Consider the following 27,454-nt stretch of genomic DNA (forward strand, 5'->3'; position numbering starts at 1 on the left):
CCAAAAGGGCAGTTTGAAACAAAACATTTTTAGGGTGACAAGTGCAGCAGAAATGTTATCGGTATAGATGAGAAAATGCTGGGTGGTAGGAATGTTGTGGATTCCTACAGATTCCGGAAGGTTCTATCAAAAGATTTTGGGGAAAATGTGTGGTTTCCAGCAAAATTGCAGGTTTGCAGGGCATTGTGGGTAAGGAAATGGTGCGGGTGCATGTGAAGCACACCACCCTGGAATCAACTAGATGTTTAGTTTTCAGATGTGTCTAGGTCTTGTGGATTTTTTTACATGGCAGCGTCCCAAAGTAAAAAAATGTGCAACCCTCACCATTCCAAGTGGGATGATTTTGAGAGTTACCAAGCTCTCATGGCCCAAAACAAAAACCCAAAAAATCAAATGTCCTCTTGCTTGCCATGAGTTAAGATGTTTTAGCGTGCGGGGGAGAGCTGAATGACTGTTAGCCCCTTCAGTTCGGGTGAGGGCATAACCAGGCCCATACTGGTTGGTAGTCACCACCCCACTATTTTTTTTATTTTTTTATTTCATGGTATCTAGTAGACTTTCTGCCCCCCCTGGGGTGTGGATCGGGGTAATTGACCCATAACAACTTTGGCTCCATTTATTTGGGGTGGGGGTATGGCCATAACCCCACCCTCTTTTTTTGAAAAAAAAATCTTCCCCGGTCTCTGGTGAGCTTTCTGCCTCCCTTGGGGGCAGATGGGCCTTCCAAAAATAGGCCAATCTGCCCCCAACGGGGGCAGATATGGCCAACAGTAATGTGTCCCCATGGGGAGTGAACCTTGCCTAAGGGGGCTGCCCCCCCAAACAAAACACACACATACACACACACAAATCCCTGGTGTCTAGTGGTTTCTGCCCCCCTTGGGGGCAGATTGGCCAAACAAAAATAGGCCGATCTGCCCCCAAGAGGGGCAGAAATGGCCTAGATACAATTTGCCCTCCAGGGGAGCGACCCTTGCCTAAAGGGTCTCTCCCCATACATAAAAACATAAAGTAAATACAAATATATATATATCCCTGGTGTCTAGAGGTTTCTGCCCCCCTGGAGGCAGATCGGGCAAATTATATTAGGCCGATCTGCCTCCAGGGGAGGCAGAAATGGCCTAAAAATAATATGGTCCCCTAGGGAGCGACCCTTGCCCAAGGGGCACCTCCCTCTATTAGAAAACACACAAAACAAATTCCTGGTGTCTAGTAGGAATTTCTGCCCCCCTGGGGGAAGATCGGCCTAATTATATTAGGCTGATCTGCCCCTAGGGGGGGCAGAAAGGGCCTAAAAATAATATGGCCCCCTAGGGAGCGACCCTTGCCCAAGGGGCCGCTCCCTTTATTAGAAAACACACAAAAAAATCCCTGGTGTCTAGTGGGCATTTCTGCCCCCAGGGGGGCAGAAAGGGCCTACACACAATTTGACCCCCCAGGCAGCGACCCTTGCCTAAGGGGTCGCTCCCTGCACATGAAAGAAAAAACAAAAGTTTCCTGGTGACTAGTGGGCATTTCTGCCCCCCTTGGAGGCAGATCGGCCTAAATATAGTAGGCGGATCTGCCCCTGGGGGGGGCAGAAATGGCCTAAAAATAATATGGATGCCTAGGGAGTGACCCTTGCCCAAGGGACCGCTCCCTTTATTAGAAAACACCCCAAAAAAAATCCCTGGTGTCTAGTGGCCATTTCTGCCCCCCCCCGGGGCAGATCGGCCTAATTATATTAGGCCGATCTGCCCCAGGGGGGGGCAGAAATGACCTAAAAATTATTTGGCCCCCTAGGGAGCGACACTTACCCAAGGGGCCGCTCCCCTCGTGTAAATTGCAAAACAAAAAAAGGCCCTGGTGTCTAGTGGGCATTTCTGCTGCAGAAATGCTCAGAATGACATTGAAAGAAAGGAAAAGCCTTTCCTTTCTTCCGATGTCCCTCCCGCCCCCCTCCTCCCGAGCGGAAGAGAAATGCTTAGCACGAGAGGCGAACTCTGATGAGGTCAGCATGCGATCGCTTAATGACGTCATCAGACGTCACTGGGTGGGGGTGGGGGGTAAAAGGGGAAGCGATTCCCCTTTCATCCCTGATGGGGAGTGTGGGTGGGGGGCCCACGGGGGGAGCGCTAGCGCTTCCCCCGTGGGACCGGTGCAGGACGAGGTGGTCTCGTCCGAGGCACACGGGAACCGTGTGCTGGGACGAGACCACCTCATCCAAGGCACCGTAGGGGTTAAATATTTATGTTATGTGTGTATGTCGTGTGTGTATGTTATGTGTGTAGTTTTTTGTGTGTGTGTCTTGCGCCCCTCCAATTTAAAGGGCTACCAGGACGAGTATGGGTTCACAACTAGCAAATATAAACTGTGCAATAAAAATAAAGGGCTAAATGGGAAGTCATAGGATAGAACTGAACTACAAATGCAGTAAACAGTCCTGGTTTATACTCTGATGCAGCACTGCAATCTGCCACCCAAATTGTGACGATCTTTCCCACGTGTCTTCTATCTGAAGCCATTCCTAAGAGTAATAACGTTTCTTGCATCTAAGGAAGAAGAGCTGCTTCAACTAGAAGCCCCATCTGGTCATCGTGACACAATCACCATCACACTCTCAAATAGTGTAAATGGCCATTTATTAGGACAGGATTGCAATTTGTTAACAATAAACATTTGAATTACTTTGAACCTTCAACTTCCAGAATCATTCCAGTACCGCCCCTTTTGAAACGCACCACCTTTCAGTTTCCACTTCATTCCCCCACTTTTTGCCTCCTTTCACCCAGCCTCCACCTTCATTCACCTACTATCCACATTCTCCTTTAATCCCATGCCTGATTCAGGCATCCCCCTCACTGTCATCCTTCACATGCTTTTTCTTCCCCCCTCTGGAAGAGCAGTCAGGCCCGTATCTGACTTTCCACCCTCCCCCATCTACTTCCAGGTCACTGCAACCTGCCCTAAACTGGCAACCCAGAACCCGAAACCAAAATCCCCATCGTCCCATGACTACTGTCCAGTTGCTCGACCTATGCAGAGTGGGTGGCCATCTTCTTATAGCGCAATCGGCTTTGCGCAGAAAAACCCGACCCCTGCCCTACCTCACTATATATATCCCACCCCTAAATCCCTCCCCTGCTTCCCTCCCTGCCAATCTCTGTCCTGCTATGGTCGCCATGTCACAAAGGATCCCATGGAGAAACTACACTGCGTCTTCGCTCTCTACTGGGCCCTTCATCGTGACACAATCACCATCACACTCTCATATAGTGTAAAAGGCCATTTGTTAGGACAGGATTGCAATTTGATAACAATAAACATTTGAATAACTTTGAAACTTCAACTTTCAGGATTCTTCTCATACCGCCCCTTTTGAAATGCCCCACCTTTCAGTTTCCACTTCATTCCCCCACTTTTTGTCTCCATTCACTCAGCCTCCACCTTCATTCACCTACTATCCACATTCTCCTTTCATCCCCTGCCTCATTTGGGCATCCCCCACACTGTCATCTTTCACCTGCTTCTTCTTCCCTCCTTGGAAGGGTGACTCTCCACCCTCCCCCATCTACCACCACCCAACAAAACCCCCTTGGGAGTTTTGCTGTCCCACCAGCAAAATCACTGCAACAATGCAACCCTGTATTCAAATTCCCTCAACCATACCTTCCCCCCAGAAGTCCCCCAGCAGAAAACACAATTCTATGATATAATATGTATTGCCCATATCTGAAAGGTGTACTTTGTCATCCCAGAAGAGTACCGCCTCTTCATCCTTAATTCCCTGATGTGTCAAATTTTTTATCTTGTGGGTCCAGCAAAAAACCTTCATGCTCGATTGAGCTTTCTCCTAGCCCTTTTATTGCACCATGTTTTATCGCCCCTCTCCATTTTCTCTGGAGTACAAATTCCGTCCATACCAGAGAAATCCCAGCCAACCTCTGCCTGAGCAACACCAGATACCATTGCATGTGTTGTAGTAGGGTGAGACCCGAGAGTCGCACTAGATCGTTCCCTCCCAGGTGCAGCACCAACATATCAGGACAGCCCCAATTTGGCAGCATGGATGTCAAGAAAGGAGGCAAATTGTCCCACCTCATAACGCTCTTCCCCACCACAAGACCTCATGTCGGCTACTCGTCAGTCCAAGGGAATGTCCATGGATCTGCTTCTCCACATATTTTGCTGCCAGTGTATAAAGGAATGCCCAACTAGCCACATGACCACCTCTGACCTCGCCGGGCCCCTTACACAACCTGAAAAGAAAACAAACTTCGGTAAAGGTAAACGAGCCCCCCCTTGTCTGCCTATTTTCACCCCACCGCCATGACCCCAGAAATAGCTCATGACCTCACATATCGCTCACAGCATTGTGAAGCGACCTCCCAATTCTCCTGATCTGCGTCCAGCCCCACCCCAGCCTGGCTGCCGCAGTTGCACCCGAATTTGGAATGAATGGTCCCAAAATGACCTGCCTGACACCCAATCCATCGCAATGCCCTCCGCAATACAGTCAGCAACTGAAATGCTGTCAGCTTCTCACCATTCACATAGCAAAAAAAACACCCTCACTGCAAAGCACAACATGTGTCCCAAAACTACCCCATTCAAACACTGGGCACACTGTAGTATCCCCTCCTCTACACAACCACACCCATTTTCCCCTACCAAACTGCTCCGTCAGACTTTTGCAACCAGGTGACTAGACGTTCACCCTCAAGGCACACCTCTCCTCGCTTCAAGTCAACTGCTTTTCCCACCCCCAGCAGCTCAGACACACAAAAAGCCCCAAAAAACATCCATATCATGTACAACCGAAAAAGCGCCACCTCATAGGCATCAACACAGCAAACCAGCGGCACGTGTAACAGTTTCAGTAGCAAGTCAAAAGTAATAGCCTCCCTCACTGCAGGGCCAGACCTGTCCTTTCCTTTTCCCACCCTTTCAACATTCTCCCCAAAATGTCATCCTTTGCAGGGTCAAAGCCAAAAAACAGCTTTCCATAAAAAGATACCCCCGCCAAACTGCCCTCAGTCGTAGATGGCGACAAACCTTTCTTAATCGAAAAATAACACAAAACTCAACACTCGTGCCTCAAATGCACCCTGATCCTGGAGCCAAAATTGCCCTTTGAAACCCTCAAAAGATTTAAATTCCAACCATGTCAGTCCGAGTGGACTCCACCAGCGACATCTCCACAAGCCTAATGACCATCACGTCCCCCCACAGCCAAATGTCCCACCGTCTTGTGCTCGTCTGCACCTAGTGCCAAACTACAAAACCACTGACTGCCACTGTGAACAAGACAGGGAATCCACAATAGAGTTGTTGACCACTGGAATGTGTGGAGCCTTAAAGATGATATTCAAGATTAAACAGCGAAGCATAAAATGCCTCAGCACCTGCTATACCCTGAGGTCCCTTTCCCTTTGTTTATTCACCAGTTCTACCACTGTCAAATTGTCCACATAAAACATTACAGTCCTATTGGCAAGCTCGTCCAAAAAAGCTATTCTCCTGCCTTGCGCCAACCAGAGTTCGGGCCATGCCTCCGCGCACCTCTGACCATTCTAGAACAGCCCAAACCTGAGGCTCCTGCCACATCCGAGAACATCTGGACCTGCCACACTGTGTCCTCTTCCCAAAAATTCATAGAGGCCCTGTTAAACTGAGTAAGGAACATTTCCCAGACCCTGATATCTTCTCTCAAACCCACTAACATCCAAATCCGTTGATGAGGACGGATGTGCCCGACATAGCAAGGCCCATACGCTGGCAGAAGTCCTACCCCCACAAACCACTCTACAGGCAAAATTGAGAAACCCAAAATAGCTGCTGGGCTTTCCGCAACTCAATCTTATGTAGCAGCCAGAGGTGCCAAAAAAAAACATGATTTCTTCCACTTTCTCCGCTGACAAACGTGCCATGATTGCCACCATGTCATGTTCAATACTCAAGAAGGTTAGTATGCAGCTTGGTCCCTCCATTTTATCTGGAGCAAAGGAACCCCTACATCTAATGCCAGTCGCTCAAAACACCTTAAAGCCCTGTCACATGCCCCGGACTCTGCATTACCCATAACCAGGAAGTCATCCATCGCTCGGTGTCCGCTCACTTTTGTGAAATCCCACTGCAGGAATGTGCTAAAAGCTTTGAACAATGCACATGAGACAGCATGACCCATAGGTAAGACCCTGTCTACACATATGGCCTGATCCAACTGCATATCAAGCAATGACAAATCTTTGGGATGAATGGGCAAGAGCCGGAAAGCCACTTTGATGTCACACTTAGCCAGCTCCGATCCCCTGCCACACCCACGAATCAGGCAAATGGCATACACCAAATGCGTGTCCTCTGACGCGATGAAGTCTTTCACCGACGCCCCCTTCATCCATCATAAATGATGGATGAGACGAAACTCCCCTCTGTTCTTTTTTGGCACCACGCCCAATGGCGAAATCATCAAGTCTTCCATAGACCACTCGTAAAAGGGGCCCGCAATCCTTCCCTCCAAAACTTCTTTACTCAATTTGTTAGCAACCACCTCCAGCAGTTCCCTGCCAGACCACAAATTGTCAACCCATTGTCACACTCGTGGTCTTTGATATTCCTACCAGAAACTTTTTCTGAAACCCCCTTCCAATCTCCTCGCTATGTCTTTATCAGGATACATGCGCAACCAAGGCAGCAACTTAGACGGCTTAATTGGTGTAGGAGCCCTCCAGCCAGGAGTGCCTTGTGCTCCTCAGCCCCTGGTAGATCTCTATTGCTCAGCCGGACTGGACAGGGAAAAACACTTCATAACCGGGTGTCTCCCTCCACACTTAGAGCACTCATGTTTAAATTTACAGGGATGCCCAGAGCAGAAACCTTGCTGGGAACAGTAAAGTGCTGTGTAGTACTCGCACCCCTTTTGGATGGGATGGGGTTGAAAAGGCTTATATAGTACTGGCAAGCTGCCTGCCGTGAGTCGATGCAGCCGAATGGGAAGATGCCATCCACTGCATCCACAGATCCAAATCTATGTCGCCCCTTGGTTTTTCCGGGTTCACACTCACCCTTGCCCTGAACTCCTCATCGTAGCTCAGAAAGAAAAACCTTAAAAATGCATCTGTGCTTTATGGATGATACCCATATATTTAAACATCGCGATGGCCCTATCAGAATATTTCTTGCATGTGAGAAAACAGGGCTGATTGCAGAGGCCCCATAACTTTTTGCCCCCATTTTCCACTTTTTGCTGGTGTTTTCCTGACTTTAAAGGTGCCCTGGGTACTGCTAACCAGTCCCAGGGCCTGTGGTCTGTGTAAAATGGATATGCAAATTAGGCTAATTATAATTGGCTAAGTTAACCTACCTATAAGTCCCTAGTATATGGTAGGGCATGTAGGTTTAGGGACCACAGCATAGGTGGTGCACACCTAGGTGCACTGCTGAGGTGCCCAGTGTCATTTTAAAAGCAAGCCTGCCTTGCTGGCTGCTTTTAAATTAAAGTTATATGCAAATTCGACTTTGGAATTAAAGGTACTTCAAAAGTCTTAAACTACCTTATTTTTACATATAAGTCACCCCTAAGGTGTGCCCTATGTGCCCCTAGGGCTGGGTGCCATGTAACTATAAGCAGGGACTTTATAAAAATAGATTTATAAGCCCTGGTGAGGTAAAAACAGCCAAATTAGTTTTTCCCTCATTGAAGTAAATGGCCTTCATAGGCTAGAATGGGCAGACTTTATTTTAAATTTTAAAGTCTCCTTAAATGTTACATACCAAGAATTTGGTATCAAATTGATTGTTGTAATAAATCCCACAACTTCCAGTTGTTGGATTTAATATAACTAGTTCAGGTAAAAAGTTTAGACTTTACCTAAAAAGTTGCCAATTTCAGCTCTGCATTGTTTTTGCTGCTGTGCTCTGATTGGCCAGCCTGCAGCAGCTTCTGCCAGGCTACCTTGATGAGGTGTGAAGTGGCCTGACTTCACACAAAGGAATGTGCTTGGGGGAGAGAATCTCCCCTCAGCAGATGGTAAGGCAGGAAGGGGGAGGGCTGCCAAACTGGTCTTCAAAGGCAGAGAAGGACATTTGCAGCACCCAGCAACAATCCCACATCCTGCAACCCCAGACAATTAGGTGCCCCCTTGATTAGATTAGGAGAGGGCAGGAGAGGGGTGTGATTATGATTTTTAGCCACACCAGTGGGTGGGCTCAGCCAGATGTAACCTCCAAAAATCAGATTCATCCATGTTGGATTTTTAGAGACTGTTGCCTTCTGGGATGGATTTTTGCCACACTTCCCAGGAAGTGGTCATCACAGGGGGACGACCCTGTCCCTGATTGGAGAACCAGGGCCCCCCTGCTTTTCACCCAGGAGCAAGGATAAAACTGGCAGACCTGCACCCACGCCTCAGATCCCCTCCAGAATTCAACAAGAAAGGAACTAAAGAAGAAGAAGGACTGCCCTGCTGGACCCCTGGCCTGCACCTGGACCTTGCACTCAGAAGGACTGCACCAGCTGCACACTTGGGCTTCACCACAAGAAGGACTTTGCCTGGCTTCAACTGGTTCAAGGAGGGACTCCCTGTTTGCTACAGGTGAAAAATTGCTAAACCAGAGTCCCCTGCACCAACTCCTGAAGAAAGCGACCAGCTGACCACTGTCCAGTGGCCAAAAAGGAGTTTGCGGCAGGTGCATTCTGGGAGTTGAAGTCCGCACCCCCAAAGGACCATCACAGAACTTCTGGACCCTTGGGGTGAGCTGTGGACCCCAAAAGAACCTTAAAAGAACATCTGGGTGAAGCCCCAGAAGTTTGGAAAAGATTTGAGAATTTTTGGAAAAAAGCTCCAGAGAGGGACCGACCCGCAGCGGAAATTCTAGCCGGCTTGCCTCAACCGCGACCCGGCCTGACTTCGTGGTTCGTCCCGGTAAAGAAAAACATCCAAAAAAGAGACTAAGTCCGAACGTAAAAAGTTGACGGGACCTCCCAGCCATCGTATCCGAGAAGGGCTCCATGGACGTCGGCTCAAGATCCAGGTTTACCCCGGTCGAAGGATTTTCATCTCGAAAAAACGACTAAGTCCGAAGGTAAAAGTCTCCATCGAGGAAACCCACATCGCGTATCCGGACAAGGGCTCCAGGAGGTCGGATTCAACTGGCAGGTTCGTCCCGGTGAAGAAAAACTTCAAAATAAAGACTGTCAGAAGGTAACTTTTTAACCGAGGCCTCCCGCGACCTGTAGCCGAGCAGGGCTCCATCGCGGTCGGCCTGAAAGTTTGACTTTGCCCCGGTCGAGGTGCAACCAGATGACCCGATTGGCGCTTTTTGTTTCTAAGCGCTAGAAAAGTAATAATTCTTTCAAAATTCATATCTCCGGTTCCCCTGAACCGATTTTAATCGTTTTTGTGTCATTTTAAAGATAAAAATATAAACTATTTTTATAAATTGGTTTTGGATTTTTAAACTGTTTCCTGTGTTTTATTTAATTACTGTTTTGTGATATTTGAATGCTTTACACTTTGTCTCCTAAGTTAAGCCTTGACGCTCGTTGCCAAGCTACCAAGGGTTGAGCTGGGATTAATTTACTGAGAACTAACTGTACCTATGTGGAGGTTAGTGGCTTGTTGCTAGGTGTAGGTACCTACCTGCCCTACCAATAACCCATTTTCCAACATAATTGGAAGCAGCGACGGGATCCTGTACTTGTGTTCAATATCACGTTACAGTTTTAGGTAAAACAAATTAAAAATCCTTTAAATTGACCTAGTGCAAAAATTGTTTTTAATTTTTAATTTGGATTAATTTCAATTATTGAATTTTTGTAATTTTTCTAAATTCTTGTTTCCAATTTTTGCAAAAAGTTTTTGTTGACACAAACCTAGGGAACCATGGAGCTTGATCTGGCTAGCCTACCCACACTGACAGTAGTCCAGCTTAGGGGGTTGTGTATTGAAAGAGGGTTGCCTGCAACCACTGATCTGAGGAAGCAAATCCTGATCACATCCCTGACAGCATGGGCTGAGGCCCAAGAGGTAGAGTCAGAAGAAGCTCCAGAGGAGGGAGAAAGAAGGGAGGATGCTAGCTCTAACCACTCAGGGGAGGGAAGGCATCTGAGCCTAAGTGAGGATGAGGAAGAACGGTCCTCAGTAAATACAGTCACTAGGGGCAGACCCAAAGCTAGTGGTGGGAAGGGGGTCCTTTCAGGAGGAGAGAACCCATCCATCAGAGAAAGAGAGCTGGAGGCCCAGCTAGCATACATAGCTTTGGAAGCAGAGAAGCTGGCCCTAGAAAAGAAAAAGTGGGCATACAAAGAGAAAAGAGATGGAGGCAGCGATAAAGAAGCTGAGGTGTCCATGGGTGGGGGAGTTTGCCCCAGATTACCCAAGGGGGTGGTTCCTGCTTATGTAGAGGGGGATGACATAGATAAGTGGCTGGGGGCCTTTGAGAGGGCACTCCAAATGAGAAGGGTTAGGCCTCAATACTGGGGTTCCCTTTTGTGGGAGTTGGTCCCCAACTCAGGGAGGGATAGGCTTCTGACCTTAAGGGGGGAGGAGGCAGATTCATACCCTGGTATGAAGAGGTGCTTAGCCAAGAAGTTTGGTCTGACCCCAGAGCAATATAGAATGAAGTTCAGGGACACCCAGAAGGTCAGTACCCAGTCTTGGGTTGACTTTGTGGACATTTCACTAAAGGCACTAGAGGGCTGGATTATTGGTAACAAAGTAGATACTTATGAGGGGTTATACAATCTGATCATGAGAGAGCACATCTTGACCAATTGTACCCAAGAAAGGTTACGCCAGCATCTAGTGGACTCTAAGCAGACCAACCCTAGAGAGCTAGGGGAGGCAGCTGATGAGTGGTTGAGAACCAGGGTGGTTGTCAAGTCCCAGGGGGGAGACTCCAAGAAGGGGGGGACAGGTCCCCAAAAACCTAAGGAGGGAGGTGGTAAGCCCACCACAGAGACTCCCTCTGTACCCCAGAACCCTAAGAAGGAGGAGAGTAAATCCCACTCCCACTCTGACAAGCAGAGACAGGGAGACCCAGGGTTAAAAAAGCTCTTGGACAGTAGGGCTTGCTTTGACTGTCAGCAGACAGGTCACTTCAGAGGAGATGCAGCCTGTCCAAAGAAGGTGGTTAGCACTGGGCTGTCCAGTGTAGCCATATAGGAGGATTCCTCAGATGATGAAGTCCTCCTAGCATTGAGCTGGGAGACAGGACCAGATGGTAAGCTGGTGATCCCTGAGGGTGGGAGTAGGCACTTCCACCACATTCAAGTGAATGGGATCCCTACCACTGGCCTGAGAGACACTGGTGCCAGTCACACTATAGTGAGTGACCGGTTGGTGACCCCAGACATGTATGTCCCAGGAAAGACAAAGAAAGTCAGGATAGCCACAGGGGAGGTCACCTCCAAACCTGTAGCCATAGTGCCCCTAGAGAGGGAGGGTATCCTTGACTGGATTAGGGTGGTGGTCAGTGCTGACCTTCCCCTAGATTGTATCCTGGGCAATGACCTCCCAGAGGTGAGTCTGGTCACAGATGGGGTGGTCGCCCAGGGCGCCCCCCCAACCCAAAGTCCTGGGGAGTCAGTCCCTACAGTTAGGAGACAGGGGTCCCCAAGAAAAGGAAAGAAGAAAAGGAAGGGTAGGCCACTCTTAAAGAGAGTTCCAGGGAGCCAAGGGCCCTCTGCCCCAGTAGGGGGGGAGCCCAGAGTTGGCACTGGTGAGGCCTCACCTGACCTCAAGGAAGTCCTGAGTAGTCAGGGAGCTGTTCAGATGCAAGGTGTTGCCCCTGCACTGACAGAAGGGAGAGTGGAAGGAGGGTGTCTGCCACAGGAGGTGGTAGCCCCCCACTCTAGACAGCAAGAGGGGTGCCAGGACCCCAAAGATGCCCCTAAAGCAGCTCAGCCACCTGTCAGTGGAGAGCTTAGGGTGTGGTTCTGGGTACTGACAGCTGTCAGTAGCCTCTGCTGGGTGCTAGCCTTCCAGGCAGCACTGTACTTGGCCTGGGAGGCAGACCCCAGGGCCAATAGCAAAGTAGGCCCCCTGACCCTATTGGTCATGGTGGGGTTGCTCAAGTGTTGGGTGACCTCTTTGGGTAAGCTAGGTGTTGCCCTAGCAAAGTTTGGAATAGGGGAGGTGGACACCTCACTACCCAAGTTGGCAGAGAGAAAGGAAGAAGACCCCCCTAGAGGGAAGTTTCAGTTTGAGTTGGGTCCTTTTACTGTTGGGATGGCTTCACTACCCAGAGGGAGTGACCCTGACAGGGGGATGTAAGGCAGAGTAGGCCCTGCAAAGGGACAGCCAGTTTTCTTCACTGTCTTCCTCGCCTAACAAGCCAGGAAGACTCTCCCAGGGTTGGGCTGAGTCTCCTGGGCGTGTGGGCTGGGGGGGGGTTGTGTGAGAAAACAGGGCTGATTGCAGAGGCCCCATAACTTTTTGCCCCCATTTTCCACTTTTTGCTGGTGTTTTCCTGACTTTAAAGGTGCCCTGGGTACTGCTAACCAGTCCCAGGGCCTGTGGTCTGTGTAAAATGGATATGCAAATTAGGCTAATTATAATTGGCTAAGTTAACCTACCTATAAGTCCCTAGTATATGGTAGGGCATGTAGGTTTAGGGACCACAGCATAGGTGGTGCACACCTAGGTGCACTGCTGAGGTGCCCAGTGTCATTTTAAAAGCAAGCCTGCCTTGCTGGCTGCTTTTAAATTAAAGTTATATGCAAATTCGACTTTGGAATTAAAGGTACTTCCAAAGTCTTAAACTACCTTATTTTTACATATAAGTCACCCCTAAGGTGTGCCCTATGTGCCCCTAGGGCTGGGTGCCATGTAACTATAAGCAGGGACTTTATAAAAATAGATTTATAAGCCCTGGTGAGGTAAAAACAGCCAAATTTGTTTTTCCCTCATTGAAGTAAATGGCCTTCATAGGCTAGAATGGGCAGACTTTATTTTAAATTTTAAAGTCTCCTTAAATGTTACATACCAAGAATTTGGTATCAAATTGATTGTTGTAATAAATCCCACAACTTCCAGTTGTGGGATTTAATATAACTAGTTCAGGTAAAAAGTTTAGACTTTACCTAAAAAGTTGCCAATTTCAGCTCTGCATTGTTTTTGCTGCTGTGCTCTGATTGGCCAGCCTGCAGCAGCTTCTGCCAGGCTACCTTGATGAGGTGTGAAGTGGCCTGACTTCACACAAAGGAATGTGCTTGGGGGAGAGAATCTCCCCTCAGCAGATGGTGAGGCAGGAATGGGGAGGGCTGCCAAACTGGTCTTCAAAGGCAGAGAAGGACATTTGCAGCACCCAGCAACACCCCCACATCCTGCAACCCCAGACAATTAGGTGCCCCCTTGATTAGATTAGGAGAGGGCAGGAGAGGGGTGTGTTTATGATTTTTAGCCACACCAGTGGGTGGGCTCAGCCAGATGTAACCTCCAAAAATCAGATTCATCCATGTTGGATTTTTAGAGACTGTTGCCTTCTGGGATGGATTTTTGCCACACTTCCCAGGAAGTGGTCATCACAGGGGGACGACCCTGTCCCTGATTGGAGAACCAGGGCCCCCCTGCTTTTCACCCAGGAGCAAGGATAAAACTGGCAGACCTGCACCCACGCCTCAGATCCCCTCCAGAATTCAACAAGAAAGGAACTAAAGAAGAAGAAGGACTGCCCTGCTGGACCCCTGGCCTGCACCTGGACCTTGCACTCAGAAGGACTGCACCAGCTGCACACTTGGGCTTCACCACAAGAAGGACTTTGCCTGGCTTCAACTGGTTCAAGGAGGGACTCCCTGTTTGCTACAGGTGAAAAATTGCTAAACCAGAGTCCCCTGCACCAACTCCTGAAGAAAGCGACCAGCTGACCACTGTCCAGTGGCCAAAAAGGAGTTTGCGGCAGGTGCATTCTGGGAGTTGAAGTCCGCACCCCCCAAGGACCATCACAGAACTTCTGGACCCTTGGGGTGAGCTGTGGACCCCAAAAGAACCTTAAAAGAACATCTGGGTGAAGCCCCAGAAGTTTGGAAAAGATTTGAGAATTTTTGGAAAAAAGCTCCAGAGAGGGACCGACCCACAGCGGAAATTCTAGCCGGCTTGCCTCAACCGCGACCCGGCCTGACTTCGTGGTTCGTCCCGGTAAAGAAAAACATCCAAAAAAGAGACTAAGTCCGAACGTAAAAAGTTGACCGGGACCTCCCAGCCATCGTATCCGAGAAGGGCTCCATGGACGTCGGATCAAGATCCAGGTTTACCCCGGTCGAAGGATTTTCATCTCGAGAAAACGACTAAGTCCGAAGGTAAAAGTCTCCATCGAGGAAACCCACATCGCGTATCCGGACAAGGGCTCCAGGAGGTCGGATTCAACTGGCAGGTTCGTCCCGGTGAAGAAAAACTTCAAAATAAAGACTAAGTCAGAAGGTAACTTTTTAACCGAGGCCTCCCGTGACCTGTAGCCGAGCAGGGCTCCATCGCGGTCGGCCTGAAAGTTTGACTTTGCCCCGGTCGAGGTGCAACCAGATGACCCGATTGGCGCTTTTTGTTTCTAAGCGCTAGAAAAGTAATAATTCTTTAAAAATTCATATCTCCGGTTCCCCCGAACCGATTTTAATTGTTTTTGTGTCATTTTAAAGATAAAAATATAAACTATTTTTATAAATTGGTTTTGGATTTTTAAATTGTTTCCTGTGTTTTATTTAATTACTGTTTTGTGATATTTGAATGCTTTACACTTTGTCTCCTAAGTTAAGCCTTGACGCTCGTTGCCAAGCTACCAAGGGTTGAGCTGGGATTAATTTACTGAGACCTAACTGTACCTATGTGGAGGTTAGTGGCTTGTTGGTAGGTGTAGGTACCTACCTGCCCTACCAATAACCCATTTTCCAACATCGCAATAAATACTTGCGTAAATAAGAAAGGCAGATGTCCAATTTTCCATGATTATCGTAACCCATGGCCTACGTGCCAGGTCCCACTCTTCTTCCTTGGACCCTTCCTTTGCCTGAATGTCCCTGTAAAGGAGCTTGAATAAGTCTACGTATTCGTGCTTCCATATTCTAGCTTTTGTCTTGTCTGCCACATGAGAACCCAGTGGCCATGTAAGGGAGACACTTCTTATGTCCGCCCCATCTTTTGCTTCGCCATGTGTCTCTCCCCCAGTCACCTTCTTGCCACCCCTTCTGGCCAGACATCCTCTTTTGCCGCTGTGTCATCTGTACTCTCTGAATGTGCTGCACCTGCACCAGCCACCACATGGATAGACTCATCCCCCACCCCTAATGGCTTGTAAAGGGCTGTACCAGCACTGCACCGGGGTTACCCCAAGCTGACCACCAATCGCCCCTACCTTTGAGCTCCTGCTCATGGGTGCCAGCCTCCACCTCCACTTCCCAAACTGTCTTGTGACTGCGGTCACCTTTACATGTATCCTCCTGAGCTCTTGCACCCAGCTGTGTCCCCTGCAAGACATCAAATGAAGAGTGGTTTGCGCTGCCCTTGCACCACTTATCCTTCTCTTTGCCCATGCTCACTTCTGCTTCGCCATTCTCTCCATCTTCCCACTCATCACTGTCTTCCTCATAATCGAGCTCCACCACATCCTCCTCATCCATTGCATACCTTCCCTTCTCATACTCAGCATCCAGCACACCACGCCACTCCTCCACACCATCTCCCCCATGGAGTTTGCTATGCGTACTCCTTAACTGATCCCGTGCTGTAGGAATGGCTGCCCAAGCGCCCCAGTGCTTCCGACTAACGTCCAGGTGCCGTTTTGTGCCCCGTTGGCATCGCCAACTTTCTGTCAGCCTCACCAACTGGCCTCAACTCTCCACCTCGCTGCCTTTGCCACGTGTGCCTCTCGTGCTGTTGGACCCACTGGCCACGTAGGCCTCCTGCTCAACTCCCACCACTTCATTAGGCACCCATACCCAGCAACCTTGGCCTTCTCCCTGACCCTCTGAGTCCCCCACACTCCCTGCTCCCCAGTAACTGACTTCCTCTTGCATTGTCCGTCACGTCCCAGCACCTCGTCCCTGTCTCTACACAAGTACACCCACCTATCTTCGGTCTCCGCCACTAATCTGCACTGTTCCCTGATCCTTGCCTCAATATCAACTGTGGACCAATCCATGGCAAGTACAGGCGGCGCCCTTACCCCTTGTGGTTCCCTCCCGCTGGGCTCTGCTCGCTTCCCATGGGCCCCCATCCCTGCTGTCCCAAGGCAACCCCTCTCACCAGTCTGTAACCCTGTCTCATGCCGAGGCCCCACCCCTTGTCTGAACTTCTTAACCCTCTTCACTGCCCCATGGGACTGCCCAACCCAGAACTACCTACCCTGCCAGCAGACAAGACAAGGGGCATGTCCCCCTCTGCAGGGCCCTGCTGCCCCTGTCCCATCGGAGGGGCTTCCAGTGTGCATGAGTCCTGCCCTGCAGGCCCTCCCAACACCTGCGTGGGCCCATGCACCTATAGCCCCCCTTCACTGCCTCCATGGCCCTTATTGCCAGCCTACTGCCCCCCAGTGCCCACCATAAGCCTCAGGGGGACTCCACACAAAATTAAATGAAAATAAACTGCATTAAATATAAATCATAGACCATCAACTAATCGTCCAACTAGGTAATTGTCACATCATCCCAGTGCACACAAAGAGGAATATTCCTATATTGCACATGTCATGAAAAGAACATCACAAACAAAACTTTACTGTACATATCATAAAGCCCTGAAACAGTATCTATGTTCTTGTCAGAAGAAACACAGCATACATCAATCCCAGAGCACAAAAATGCAGCATGTAACAAGAAAAACACATCTGTCGTCAAAAAGTTATAGGGCCCAGGGCTCCTGGGCTCCTATTACGGGTTATACAGTAGTTTAGATGCCCACCGTGGGGTACAGAAACACATGCACCCCAGTACACAGTATATGGTAAACCAAAGAAATAGAATCAGCAGGATCGGGACCTCTGTCAGGGATCATCACCCCGTCCTGGCATCACATTGCACTTATCGGGGCCCCCAAGGTATGAGCAACATGGTACGGGGGCACACACTGGAGATAGAAGAGGGAGACCTTGCTGTTCTCCCCTGTGTGTCAAAAGCACCAAAGGCTGCTACCCATGAGCGCGCGGTGTAGCTGCTTTTCACACAATGCCACCAGACCCGTTCCTTTCTCTGGGGCGGGAGGCTGCCTCTCTGGGGCTCCTCTGCGGGAAGGTGGCATTGCGGCAACTCCTGGGGGAACCCTCCTCAGAGAAGCTGTTGATGGTACCAGCAATAATCCTGCCCCTCCCAGGAACGCAGGCTAAATATCCAACTTGGCTGCTTCGGGAGCCCTCATATCACAGGACTGTGCTGGTGGTGGGGCAGGCGCAACAACAGCGTGCTTCCTAGCAGGGTCATGCCAACCCAGAATACAGACACTCCTTCTCAGAGCCGGTCTCCCCACAGTTGTGACTGAGGCAGGGGAGACGGTTTCAGTAACGCCACGGAGCTCTCGGAAGCGGTGTCACGTGACACAGGCTGACTGCTTTACAAAGCAGGGGCACCCAGGCCACTTGACGGTGATTCCTTTCCAACTTTCAGCTTCAGGGCACACATAGTGGGGGAATCTGAAAATGGGCAGCTCTGGAGCCCATAAATGTTGATCAGAGGCCCAAAACAGCAGGCGTTCACCCGGCGTTGGCCCTGTCAACTAAACAGATTTGCACGATTCCTCCTGAACAGAAAAACACACCCCATGCTGAAAGTTTCCTCTTTTAGCAAGAGAGAGGCACATCACTCAGTCCCTGGAGAGCAACTAGGGAGCACCAGAGCAGGGAACAAGCAGCAGGTCAGTAAATCAGAGTTTATGAAGTAAAGTGGCAGTCCTTCTCGTCACCTAGCAAGCCACAGGGCAGCACAACAGCAGGACATTCCTAATGGCGGTTCCTCTTAGCATGACAACTCCTTCCGGCAGCATTTGGGCACAAGTCCATGCAGAGGCTAGAAACAAGGGGGGCAGCCCCTGTACTAATACTCAAAATGTCTTTGATCTAGGGGGCTCTTCAAAGGAACTTTAGAAGGGCACAATACCCCCTTTCAGCCCCAGCCCTGGCTCCAGGCATTATTAGGGGGTAAACAAGCCCTTTTGAGAGGGCAGGACACAGTCTATACAAATGTAAGTGTGCCCCCCTCATCACTCTCCCAGCCTAGGAAGACCATTCTGTATGCAGATGTAATCCTCTTACAACTCCACCATCCCTGTGTGATGGCTTTCTGGATGGTATGCACAAAGTCCAGTTGTCACCCCATATGTGGATTGCAGTCAGGCTGCATAAGCACAGTGAAATGCTCACTTTCTAAAACTGGTGTTAGACTTGGCATCCTTGGTGTGGTCTTCCCTAACTTTTTGCCTCTGCTTCCCAGGTTGTTGATGTGTGCTGGACTCTGTTTTTGATACTCTGGGGACTTTACCACTGCTAACCAGTGCTAAAGTGCAGGTGGTGCTCCTGTGTAAAATGTATGTGTGATTGGCTCTCCATGACTGGCATATTTTGATGTACTAGTAAGTCTCTAGTAAAGTGCACTAGAGGTGCCAAGGGCCTGTAAATCGAATGCTACTAGCTAGTGGGCCACAGCACTGGCTGTGCTACTCATATGAGTAGTCCTGTAAACATGGGTCCGACCTGCCACTGCAGTGTCTGTGTGTGCAGTTTTAAACTACCAATTCGACTTGGCAAGTGTACCCACTTGCCAGGCCTAAACCTTCTCTTTTTATACATGTAAGGCACCCCTAAGGAGGCCCAAGGTAGCCCCATAGGCAGGGTGCAGAGTATGCTAAAGGTGGGACATGTACTGATGTGGGTTACATGTCCTAACAGTGAAATACTGCTAAATTCAGTTTTCACTGTTGCAAGACCTGTCTCTCTCATAGGTAACATGGGGCCTGCCTTTAAATATCATTAAAGTGCAGCTTCCCCACTTCAAGGGCAGAAAGGGGTATAAGTATTGGACCCAAAATCCCTGAAAATTAGATCACTTCTGGATTCAAGAGGAACTTCTGCCAAGGAGAAGAGCTGAAGAGCTGAGGAGAAGTGCCACCCCTGTCTGTGATTGTGCTTTGTTGGCCTATCCTGCAGTTGCTGCTTCTGCCTGTGAAAGGGGACAAAGACTGGACTGTGTTGTGCATTCCTGCTTGAGAAGAATCTCCAAGGGCTTGAACTGAGCTTTCCTCCTGTTTCGAAGTCTCAGGGCCATCAAAGACTTCCTCTGCCAGCACCAGGACTCTCTGCTTAAACTCAGGCTCTGCCAAGTAGTACTATATCCAGTCCCTGGGCCCTTGAAAGGTGAAGTTGGCAGAACAAGAGCTAAAATCCATGCACAGAACACGTTGCGGGCTAAAATTTCAAAGCACCATCTGCAACGCGGCTGATAAACGACGCTCCGCTGGCTTTGTGGCTAAAATGGACGCTCCACCTGCATCGGGGCTGGCAGATCGACGCATTGCAGCTGGGGAAACAACACGCAACACCCGCTTGCAGCTTCTGATAACGACGCAAACCCCACGCAGCACGGTTTTCTAACACTGTGTGACCAGATTTACCACACATCATCCCTGAGAGTCAAAGTTATACTGACTCTGCGTGAATTTGAGATGCCCCGTCCGGAAATCGACACATTGCTCTCTTGCAAGGGAAAAAATGACACATTGCCGACCCGACCGGAGAAGAAACGACGCACAGTCTCCCTTGCAAAGAAGGAATCGACGCATCACTGACTTTTCCAATGCACGCTCGCCTGTGCAGCTTTACTTTATACGCAAACCAGGTACTTTGTGCGAAATCATCGTTTCCATTGTTTTCTATAGAGTAAGACTCTTATTCTTTTGAAAATTCATATTTTAACTTGGTTATGTTGGATTTTTGTCATTTTGGTCTTGTTCGATTTAGCTAACTATTGCCTATTTTTCTAAACTGGTGTGGGCGCCATTTTGTAATGTTTTCACTGTATTACTGCGTGTGTTGGTACAAATACTTTACATACTGCTTCTGAGTTAAGCCTGCCTGCTCGTGCCAAGCTACCAAGGGGGTGGGTGGGGGTTAACCAGGTGTGTTTCTCCTTTGCCCTGACTAGAATGAGGGTCCTTGCTTGGACAGGAGGTAACCTGACTGCCAACCAAAGACCCCATTTCTAACAAGTGGCATTTCCACAATAGTAATAAAATATCCACCTATACCAATAAGTAGGATTTCTTACCACTTCCCAATCATACCAAAAATGCCCACGCTACTCCTCATAGATCAGAAATTACCACTTAGACATATATACAGTAATTTCTAATGCCAACATATGAGAGGGGCAGTTCTCACAGCAGTGAGAAACCAAATGGGCTGTTTGTCACGACCAGGACATGCCACACAATGAAGGCAGATGTCCTAACGTTTACCTACACAGGCTACCTACGGCCTACCTTAGGGGTGACCTAAATGTAGTAAAATGGGAAATCCAGGCTATGCAAGTAATTTTAGATGCCAAGCCAATGTGGCAGTAATCTGCGTGTGCAGGCCCTACAGTGGCAGGGCTGAAACAAGTTTGAAAGACTACTTCTGTAGGCGGCACAAGCTGCACTGCAGGCACACTAGTGGCATTTAATTTGCAGGCCCTCGATATATGGGATACCACTGTGCAATGGAATTATAGGTAAATTAAATGTGCCAAGCAGGTGTAAACCAAGTGTACCAAGGTTAAAGGAAAAAGCACATGCACTGATCAGCAGTGGTAAAGTGCCTAGAGTCCGAAAGCCAACAAAAGAGGGTCAGAAAAACAGGAGGAGGAAAGTGAAAAGTTTGGGGATGACCCTGCAAAAAGGGCCAGGTCCAACAGAGTCAAAATCGATGGATGTTGTGTGGAAAACACCCACTGTGACACCCTCGGAATGCCTCCCCGACACACAGTAAGGCAACGCAGCAACTTGCGCTGTGTTGCCTTACTTCATATCTACAAGGTCATGTAAAGCCACACAAACTGGCTTTGAATGGCCTTATAGATATGGGTCAGCAGCCTGCGCCACTGGTGCATCGCAAAAAATTATGCAATGCCAGCGCAAGCCGCTTGTAAATAAGCCCCCCAAACTCAAAGAATTCTAGGTTACATAGGGAACTACTCTCAGAGTATTCTGTACAGCACTGCATTGGAAAATAACCACAACAACAAACCACAATGCATGCATTATTTGAGTCAATAAAAATAGCTACAAACCATATTAACAGAAAACAGTAGACCGTATTCTATGGGGTAACAGAAACAAACTACACCAGTCCGTGTGAAAACTGATCTGGGCATAGCTGTCATTACTGAAACTGGTGCGTGACATTGGTGTCTAAGAGTATGAGGGCCCATTGCATCCCAATCAAAGTTACCTTCCACATCATATCAGTGCACACAAGGTTGCTTCAATTAGGAGCAACCCCTAACCTTCTGTCTTTCACTACCTGCACAGAGGGCCTCATTTTCCTTCCTTGCACTAGGGTCACTGGAAACCTTGCCAAATCACCGATTATAGATACCCTACAGTGTACAGCAGTTTGTATGACAAGGACACAGTAACAAACCATGACAACAAACTGTGAATGACAGCACGACGCGAGGAAATAGACATATAATTAAGAAGTGTGGCGTGTAAAATTGTGCATTTTTTTCAGGAAACTTCGTGAAATTGCAGGCAACTTTTGTGAAATTAGCCTTTTAGCGGTTTGCCAATATCCGGTGCGAATTGTTTACACAAGGCATAAGCTCATAAAAACAGTCATACGAGACACTGGCAGGAGACTGATTAAAAAAGGAAAATATCACTCGACGAGACATGTTCTGCATGAACTTGTCTTCTGTGGGTAAACACTACACAAAATTGTTTAATATGAAATGTAATGAAATTTCACGAATTCCAAATAATGCGAAATTTGGGGTACATTTTACCAGTTCTAGTTTGAGGAAATGGTGGCTGTAACAAACCAGTGCAGAGACATCTATGCGAGCAACAATAACACATCACATGCACAGCATTCCATGACACTACATTACTGGAATCAATAATAAATAACCTAATTAATAGGTCAATAGCCTAGTTCACAGATTTCGTGTAAGCAATAGACACTTTATTAAACCACACAGCAGAACAGCCTAGGAGTGAAAACCGGCTGTGACAAGATACTTCGTGATGCAGTCTACAGAGCAAAAAACAGAGCAAAAAAAAGCAACAACCACCATAGCAATGTATGAGACACCTACCCCAGTAACAAATTCAATCCAGAATGGAATGTGGAGCGTTCCATAGACCAATAACCTCATTAAGAAAGCACAGCATTCTAGCTTGTTGATTTATTTCCAGTATAGCACTGGTTTCACCTCACAATGCATCTTGGCACTATGTAGATCATTTAAATCTAAAACCAGATGTATAAGCCAAGAACTAGGACTAAGACTGCACAAACTCTCACAGTAACAAACCACAGTGAACTTAATTTTATGGGGAAAAACAATAGTGATAGTACAGAGCATTCTATAAGGCAGAGACTGCAGTGACAAACATTCTACGGGGACACTATTTATATTAACACAACACCATAGCTAGCGTAACAAAACGGCATACAAGGCAATAGTGACAATAACAAACTACAGCATGCACCTTCCATGAGGCAAATATTACAGTAACGCACCCTAAGGGAAAAGATTTGTGTTGTAAAACCTCACAGAATAACCAGCTGCTCAGATCACACAAACAGCCTGGTTCTGCGGGGGTTTTATTAATGCGGTCTGGAATTCTTAGGGGTGGAACCTGCCCAATGTAAACTGTGCGCCAAAGAAGCCTTTGCAGCTCAGAGGGTTCAGTGCATGGCACTCACAGTGGCGTGGCTCTTCTCTCCTCAGTTGTCCGGCAGAAAGCGCCATCCCCACTACAGTGCACACCAATGGCGAGTCCCTAGAAGTTCGGTTCAGCATGGACGTATTCCCCGTAAAAGGCGCTCCCGCACTGCACCTCTTCTGTGACGTACAGCTCTGTCAGCGGACGGGAGCGGGGAACTGCGCCGCGGTGAGTACTTGAATCTGTGCCCTGGTATTCTTCCCCTGTTAGCCTCTGTGCCGCCTGCATTTGCCTTGCCTATGTATTTCGGAGTTATGTATAGTTCTGCTTGCCACATATTTGCTGTCTTGTGCCTTTTTTATGAGGTGGGAGTAAACTAAGATCCCTGCGCAGACGGAAGTTAGCCGAGTGTCACCAGCACTGTAGTGAATAATGATACATCAGCAGATTCGTTGGGGGGGTGGGGGGGTCGGCACCAAAAGTGTCTGGAAGGTATGAGGACATTTATCTTACCGTTTTTTTCTTGTTAATAGAGATATGGTGTTACTTCTCAGTTTGGGAGGCTTTTAAGGCCACAGCGCAGGAACAGATTATCACATATAAAGTAAATAAGTTGAAGAGCAGGTTGGACATATAGCAAAGTTGCAACTAGCAGTAAATAATGCTTTGCAGGCAAAGAGTTTGCCAACAAGTACTCGGTCTCCTCCTGAGAATGGACTGGAGAAGGCTAATCAGAATTTAAGAGATTCGTTTACGCTAGAGGAAATAAATAACTCTAAAGCATGTTAGCAACTCGTGTACGAGGACAGCCAGCAGACCAAGCAGGGCACTTCAGTGGTTAGGCAACTAGAGAATCTAGTCACCCATAGGATAGCTCAAGAGAAGGATGAGGTGTGCCAAGATGTTTTTACAGCGCTACAGAAATTTATATGAAACTCAGTGTTAGGTCTCACTCTCCAGTATACAACGGTCTTATGGGTCTTTAGCATTGTCCCAGCTGCCAAACTCTTTGACTGAGATAATTACAGCTAAAATAACAGTGTCAAAGGTTTACAAAGCCCTTTCAAAAATGCCAAATGGTAAAGCATGTGGGAACGATGGGTTTCCGTCAGAACTTTATAAAATATTTGCAGCAGGGATTGCACCCTTCTTAACAGATCTATTTAATTTTATAAAGGAGGGCGGGGAAGTTCACCCTACCTTCAAGGAATCCACTATAGTTAGCTTATTAAAAAATATAAAAATCCTACAAATGTGAACTCCTACCGATCAATCAGCCATCTCAATGTCTGTTATAAGCTGATGATGAAAGTATGGGCTACCCGGGTTATTCCAGCTGGTCGAACTTTATCTCATATGGACCAGAGTAGGTTTGTCTCTAATCATTTGATGACAGCTAATACCAAATTTTTATACAGGCGTCGGATTTGCTTTCATGCACTCAAAGTAGAGCAGCAATAATAATGATCGATGCGGAAGAGGCATTCAATCTGGTTAACTGGGAGGCTTTGTTTTACAGCTTTAACAGCTTTAACAGCTTTAATAAATTTGGATTCCCTTCACAATTTATTTCAACGCTTGAGAATTTATATCATGGCGCACAGGCTAAGATATCTGTCAACTCCAGCCTGGCGGTAATAGTGGCAATCAATAGAGGCACCTATCAGGGGTGTTCTCTACCCCCAAGTTATTCTGCATTTCATGTATGTCTAAATTGAAGCTATTTGCAGATGACAAAATCTTGTATCTGAAACCAGACAATAAGAATGTGCAGGGGGCTCTTGATGGGCTTGAGGAATTTTCGAGGATTGGTGGATTTAAAATTAATCAGAATAAAACAGAGCTGTTGCTTTTTAATGCATCAGTGGCGGTTCTACCCGTTTCCTTACAGCAGCAAGGTAGTTCTCAAAGAGCTATATGCTATTTATGTGTGCACTTAAGGAACAACTATTCACAGCTATTCCAGTTAAACTATATGGCAATGCGGAGGAAGATTCGAGGGTTATTGGAAAGACGGTCACCTCTTCCCCAGAGAGTGGCAGGCTGGGTCACACCTATCAAAATGTCCATTTTACCCCTTACTCTTATTCCTTTTTTCGAATGTCCTTATCAAAGTAAGTAACAGCTATTTTATGGAGCATGATTCACTCGTAAGAAGCTTTATCTGGAATAGGACAGCGCCCAGGGTGAAGTACTCTGTTTTGCAGTTGGATAAAGCGCAGAGAGGTCTGGTGCTTCCTTATATCCAGATATATTATCAAGCGTCACTTTTTGATATTTTGGCAAGATCTTTGCAAGGCAGATGAGTATTAGACATTTTTGTCTTAGGAAGAATGGTGCAGGAATCAGCAATAAGTTTACCAGCTTTTATTAAGACCGCAAAATTGCCAAAGAAAACATGGTATAAGTCACCCCAGGAGATGGGTAGTCGGATGAAAGCTCTGTTTATCTCGCATCACATCCCAGCAGGTTATATGTATATCAAACTGCAGCAGTGCTATTATTTTAGGTTGATTACATCTAGAGCCGAGATTAGATATTGGAACTCTAGGAGCATCAAGGAGCTTGGTCATTCTATTTTGGGGGTCAACCACAGTACATGGCAAGTGCTCACCGTGAGGTGTGGGGATCAGTGCTAGTACTTTTCCTGAGTTTCCAGCAGATTACCCATTTTATAGTAAATAATTGTCAGGATCCAAGTCAAGATGCCCCCCTAGTTATGCGCACACATGTAAAATCTAAGCTACTGGGTGTTGGGAACTGGTAGAGGTTGCTACGTATTAGTGGGACCCAGGAACAAGTGAACAGCTTCTTAGAGAAAATCTTTCTAAAACCGCAATGTTGCGTCTCTGAAAGCGATTGGCAGATTATTTTATAGACTGGGTATATGTCCTTGAGGATGACAAATTTTAAAGGAATATCCTTCTTATCTCAATAGATGGCTTATACACCTGCAGCCCCTCATATAATGTATACAACAGTCTCTGATGTTTTTGCTGCCAACAGGAAGGTGCAGGGGATTTGCTCCACACTTTTTATACCTGCCCAAAGTTGGCGCAGTTTTGGGAATAGCTATTTGCTACAATGAGCCATAGTCTCCAGACAGCTCCGGAGGCATATTTAGTCTTTTTTGGGTCCTCCAACCAAAGTAGGAGAACTAGTATTAGTAAATGGGGTCTGTTTTTTGTCTCTATTGCAGTTACGTTAGCTCATTCTTTGATCCTCCAACGTTGTAGAACACAATTAATTCCAACGTTACAGGGCTCGGGGGAAAATGCTCACGACAAAGACTTTTGAAGAGGCATATGCCAAGCACGTTGGGGGCTCTAAGAGGTTTAAAGCTATTTGGCATTATTTAGAGCTAACCCAAAGACATCAGGGATAATCTTATTTTTTTTTAAGGAAGTACGATACCAATCATGGATACAGCATACTGTGGATGGTTTTCTGGCAATGGCAATTTTTAATATGTGTGTAGTTGCATTTTAAATTTCCAGCCTGGAGATTCTTAACCCACTCCAAATGAAGTAGGTAAGAAAAGATCTAATGCTAAAATTTACCGCACTTTTGGAGCAGGAGAAGAGATTTGTGGGTCGATCTACTGACTTATGTTATTGGATGCCAGGTATATTCATGTATGCTGCACACCTGTTTCATCTCGAAAAACACAATAGGATGATAGACTGAGTGCTGAAACTTTTCAATCACTCACCCCAGTCACAGATCTAGGTTAAATGCATTGTTCTTTTGCTCACCATGTAACCCCAGTTTGGACCCAGCCATATGCAAATCAGTCTTGACCCTGTTCCCCATGGCAGCAGTCCAGCCCGAACTGCATCTAAAAAAATGCACTATGCCACTTTATGTGTCTCAGCACGGTTGCACTTTATTAGTTTAGCTTGGAGGTTTAGTGTAGGTTGTATATTGTTCTAATCGTAATATGTATTATATGATTGAATCCTTATATTTCTTTCACCTTTTGATTATAAAATGAGATTACAAGTTCAGTAATAATTGGATTGGAGTTTGGTGGATTGAAATGGAGTAAAGTGGATTGGATTTAGGTGGGTTACAGTAGGGCAGATTAGATTGGAATGGGTGGGTTGAATTGAGAGTGACAGGACTGGGGTGGGGTAGCTTGTATTGTGGTGGGGTGGATTGGATTGAAGTGGGAAGAATTGGACTGGGAAGAATTGGAATAGAGTGGTTTGAATTGGAGTGTGATTTTTAAATTTTGAGTAGACTTTATTATACTTTACGTGATGTTTGTTGTATGTTTTGCATAGCAAATAATTTTAGGGCTCGGATCATGCACGGGCTCTAATATCGAAGCCAGAAACTTGCTTTAGCTCTTCCTGTTAATTTGTTGGTTCGCCCACCTCAAATAAGAATGGAATGGCAGACAATATGAAAGGGCCAGTGAAAAGGCTAGCAACGTGAGGCCTGCCTGCTCGCTTGTTGCTCTAAGTACTGGCTAACCTAGTCTTACGTAGGACACACCTGCTTAAGACACAATGACCCTCATTACAATCCTGGCGGTCAAAGTCCGCCAGGGCTGTTTTGGAGGTTGTACCACCAACAGGCTGGCGGTACAAACTCGCGGATTACGACCGCGGTAGCACCGCCGGGAC

The 27,454-nt window shown here is 47.4% G+C and overlaps 1 protein-coding gene across 1 annotated transcript in view; it reads left to right on the forward strand.

Annotated features, from left to right (window-relative positions):
• The window catches only part of LOC138284762 (uromodulin-like), a 191,914-nt gene that overhangs the window by 131,744 nt on the left and 32,716 nt on the right, over positions 1 to 27,454 (forward strand). The window contains exon 6 of the mRNA XM_069223900.1: positions 22,889 to 23,051. Coding sequence (XP_069080001.1) covers positions 22,889 to 23,051 — 163 coding nt within the window. The remainder of the gene's footprint in view (positions 1 to 22,888; positions 23,052 to 27,454) is intronic.

The sequence above is a fragment of the Pleurodeles waltl genome, chromosome 3_1 (genome assembly GCF_031143425.1).
Source record: "Pleurodeles waltl isolate 20211129_DDA chromosome 3_1, aPleWal1.hap1.20221129, whole genome shotgun sequence".
Classification (NCBI taxonomy): Eukaryota; Metazoa; Chordata; class Amphibia; order Caudata; family Salamandridae; genus Pleurodeles; species Pleurodeles waltl.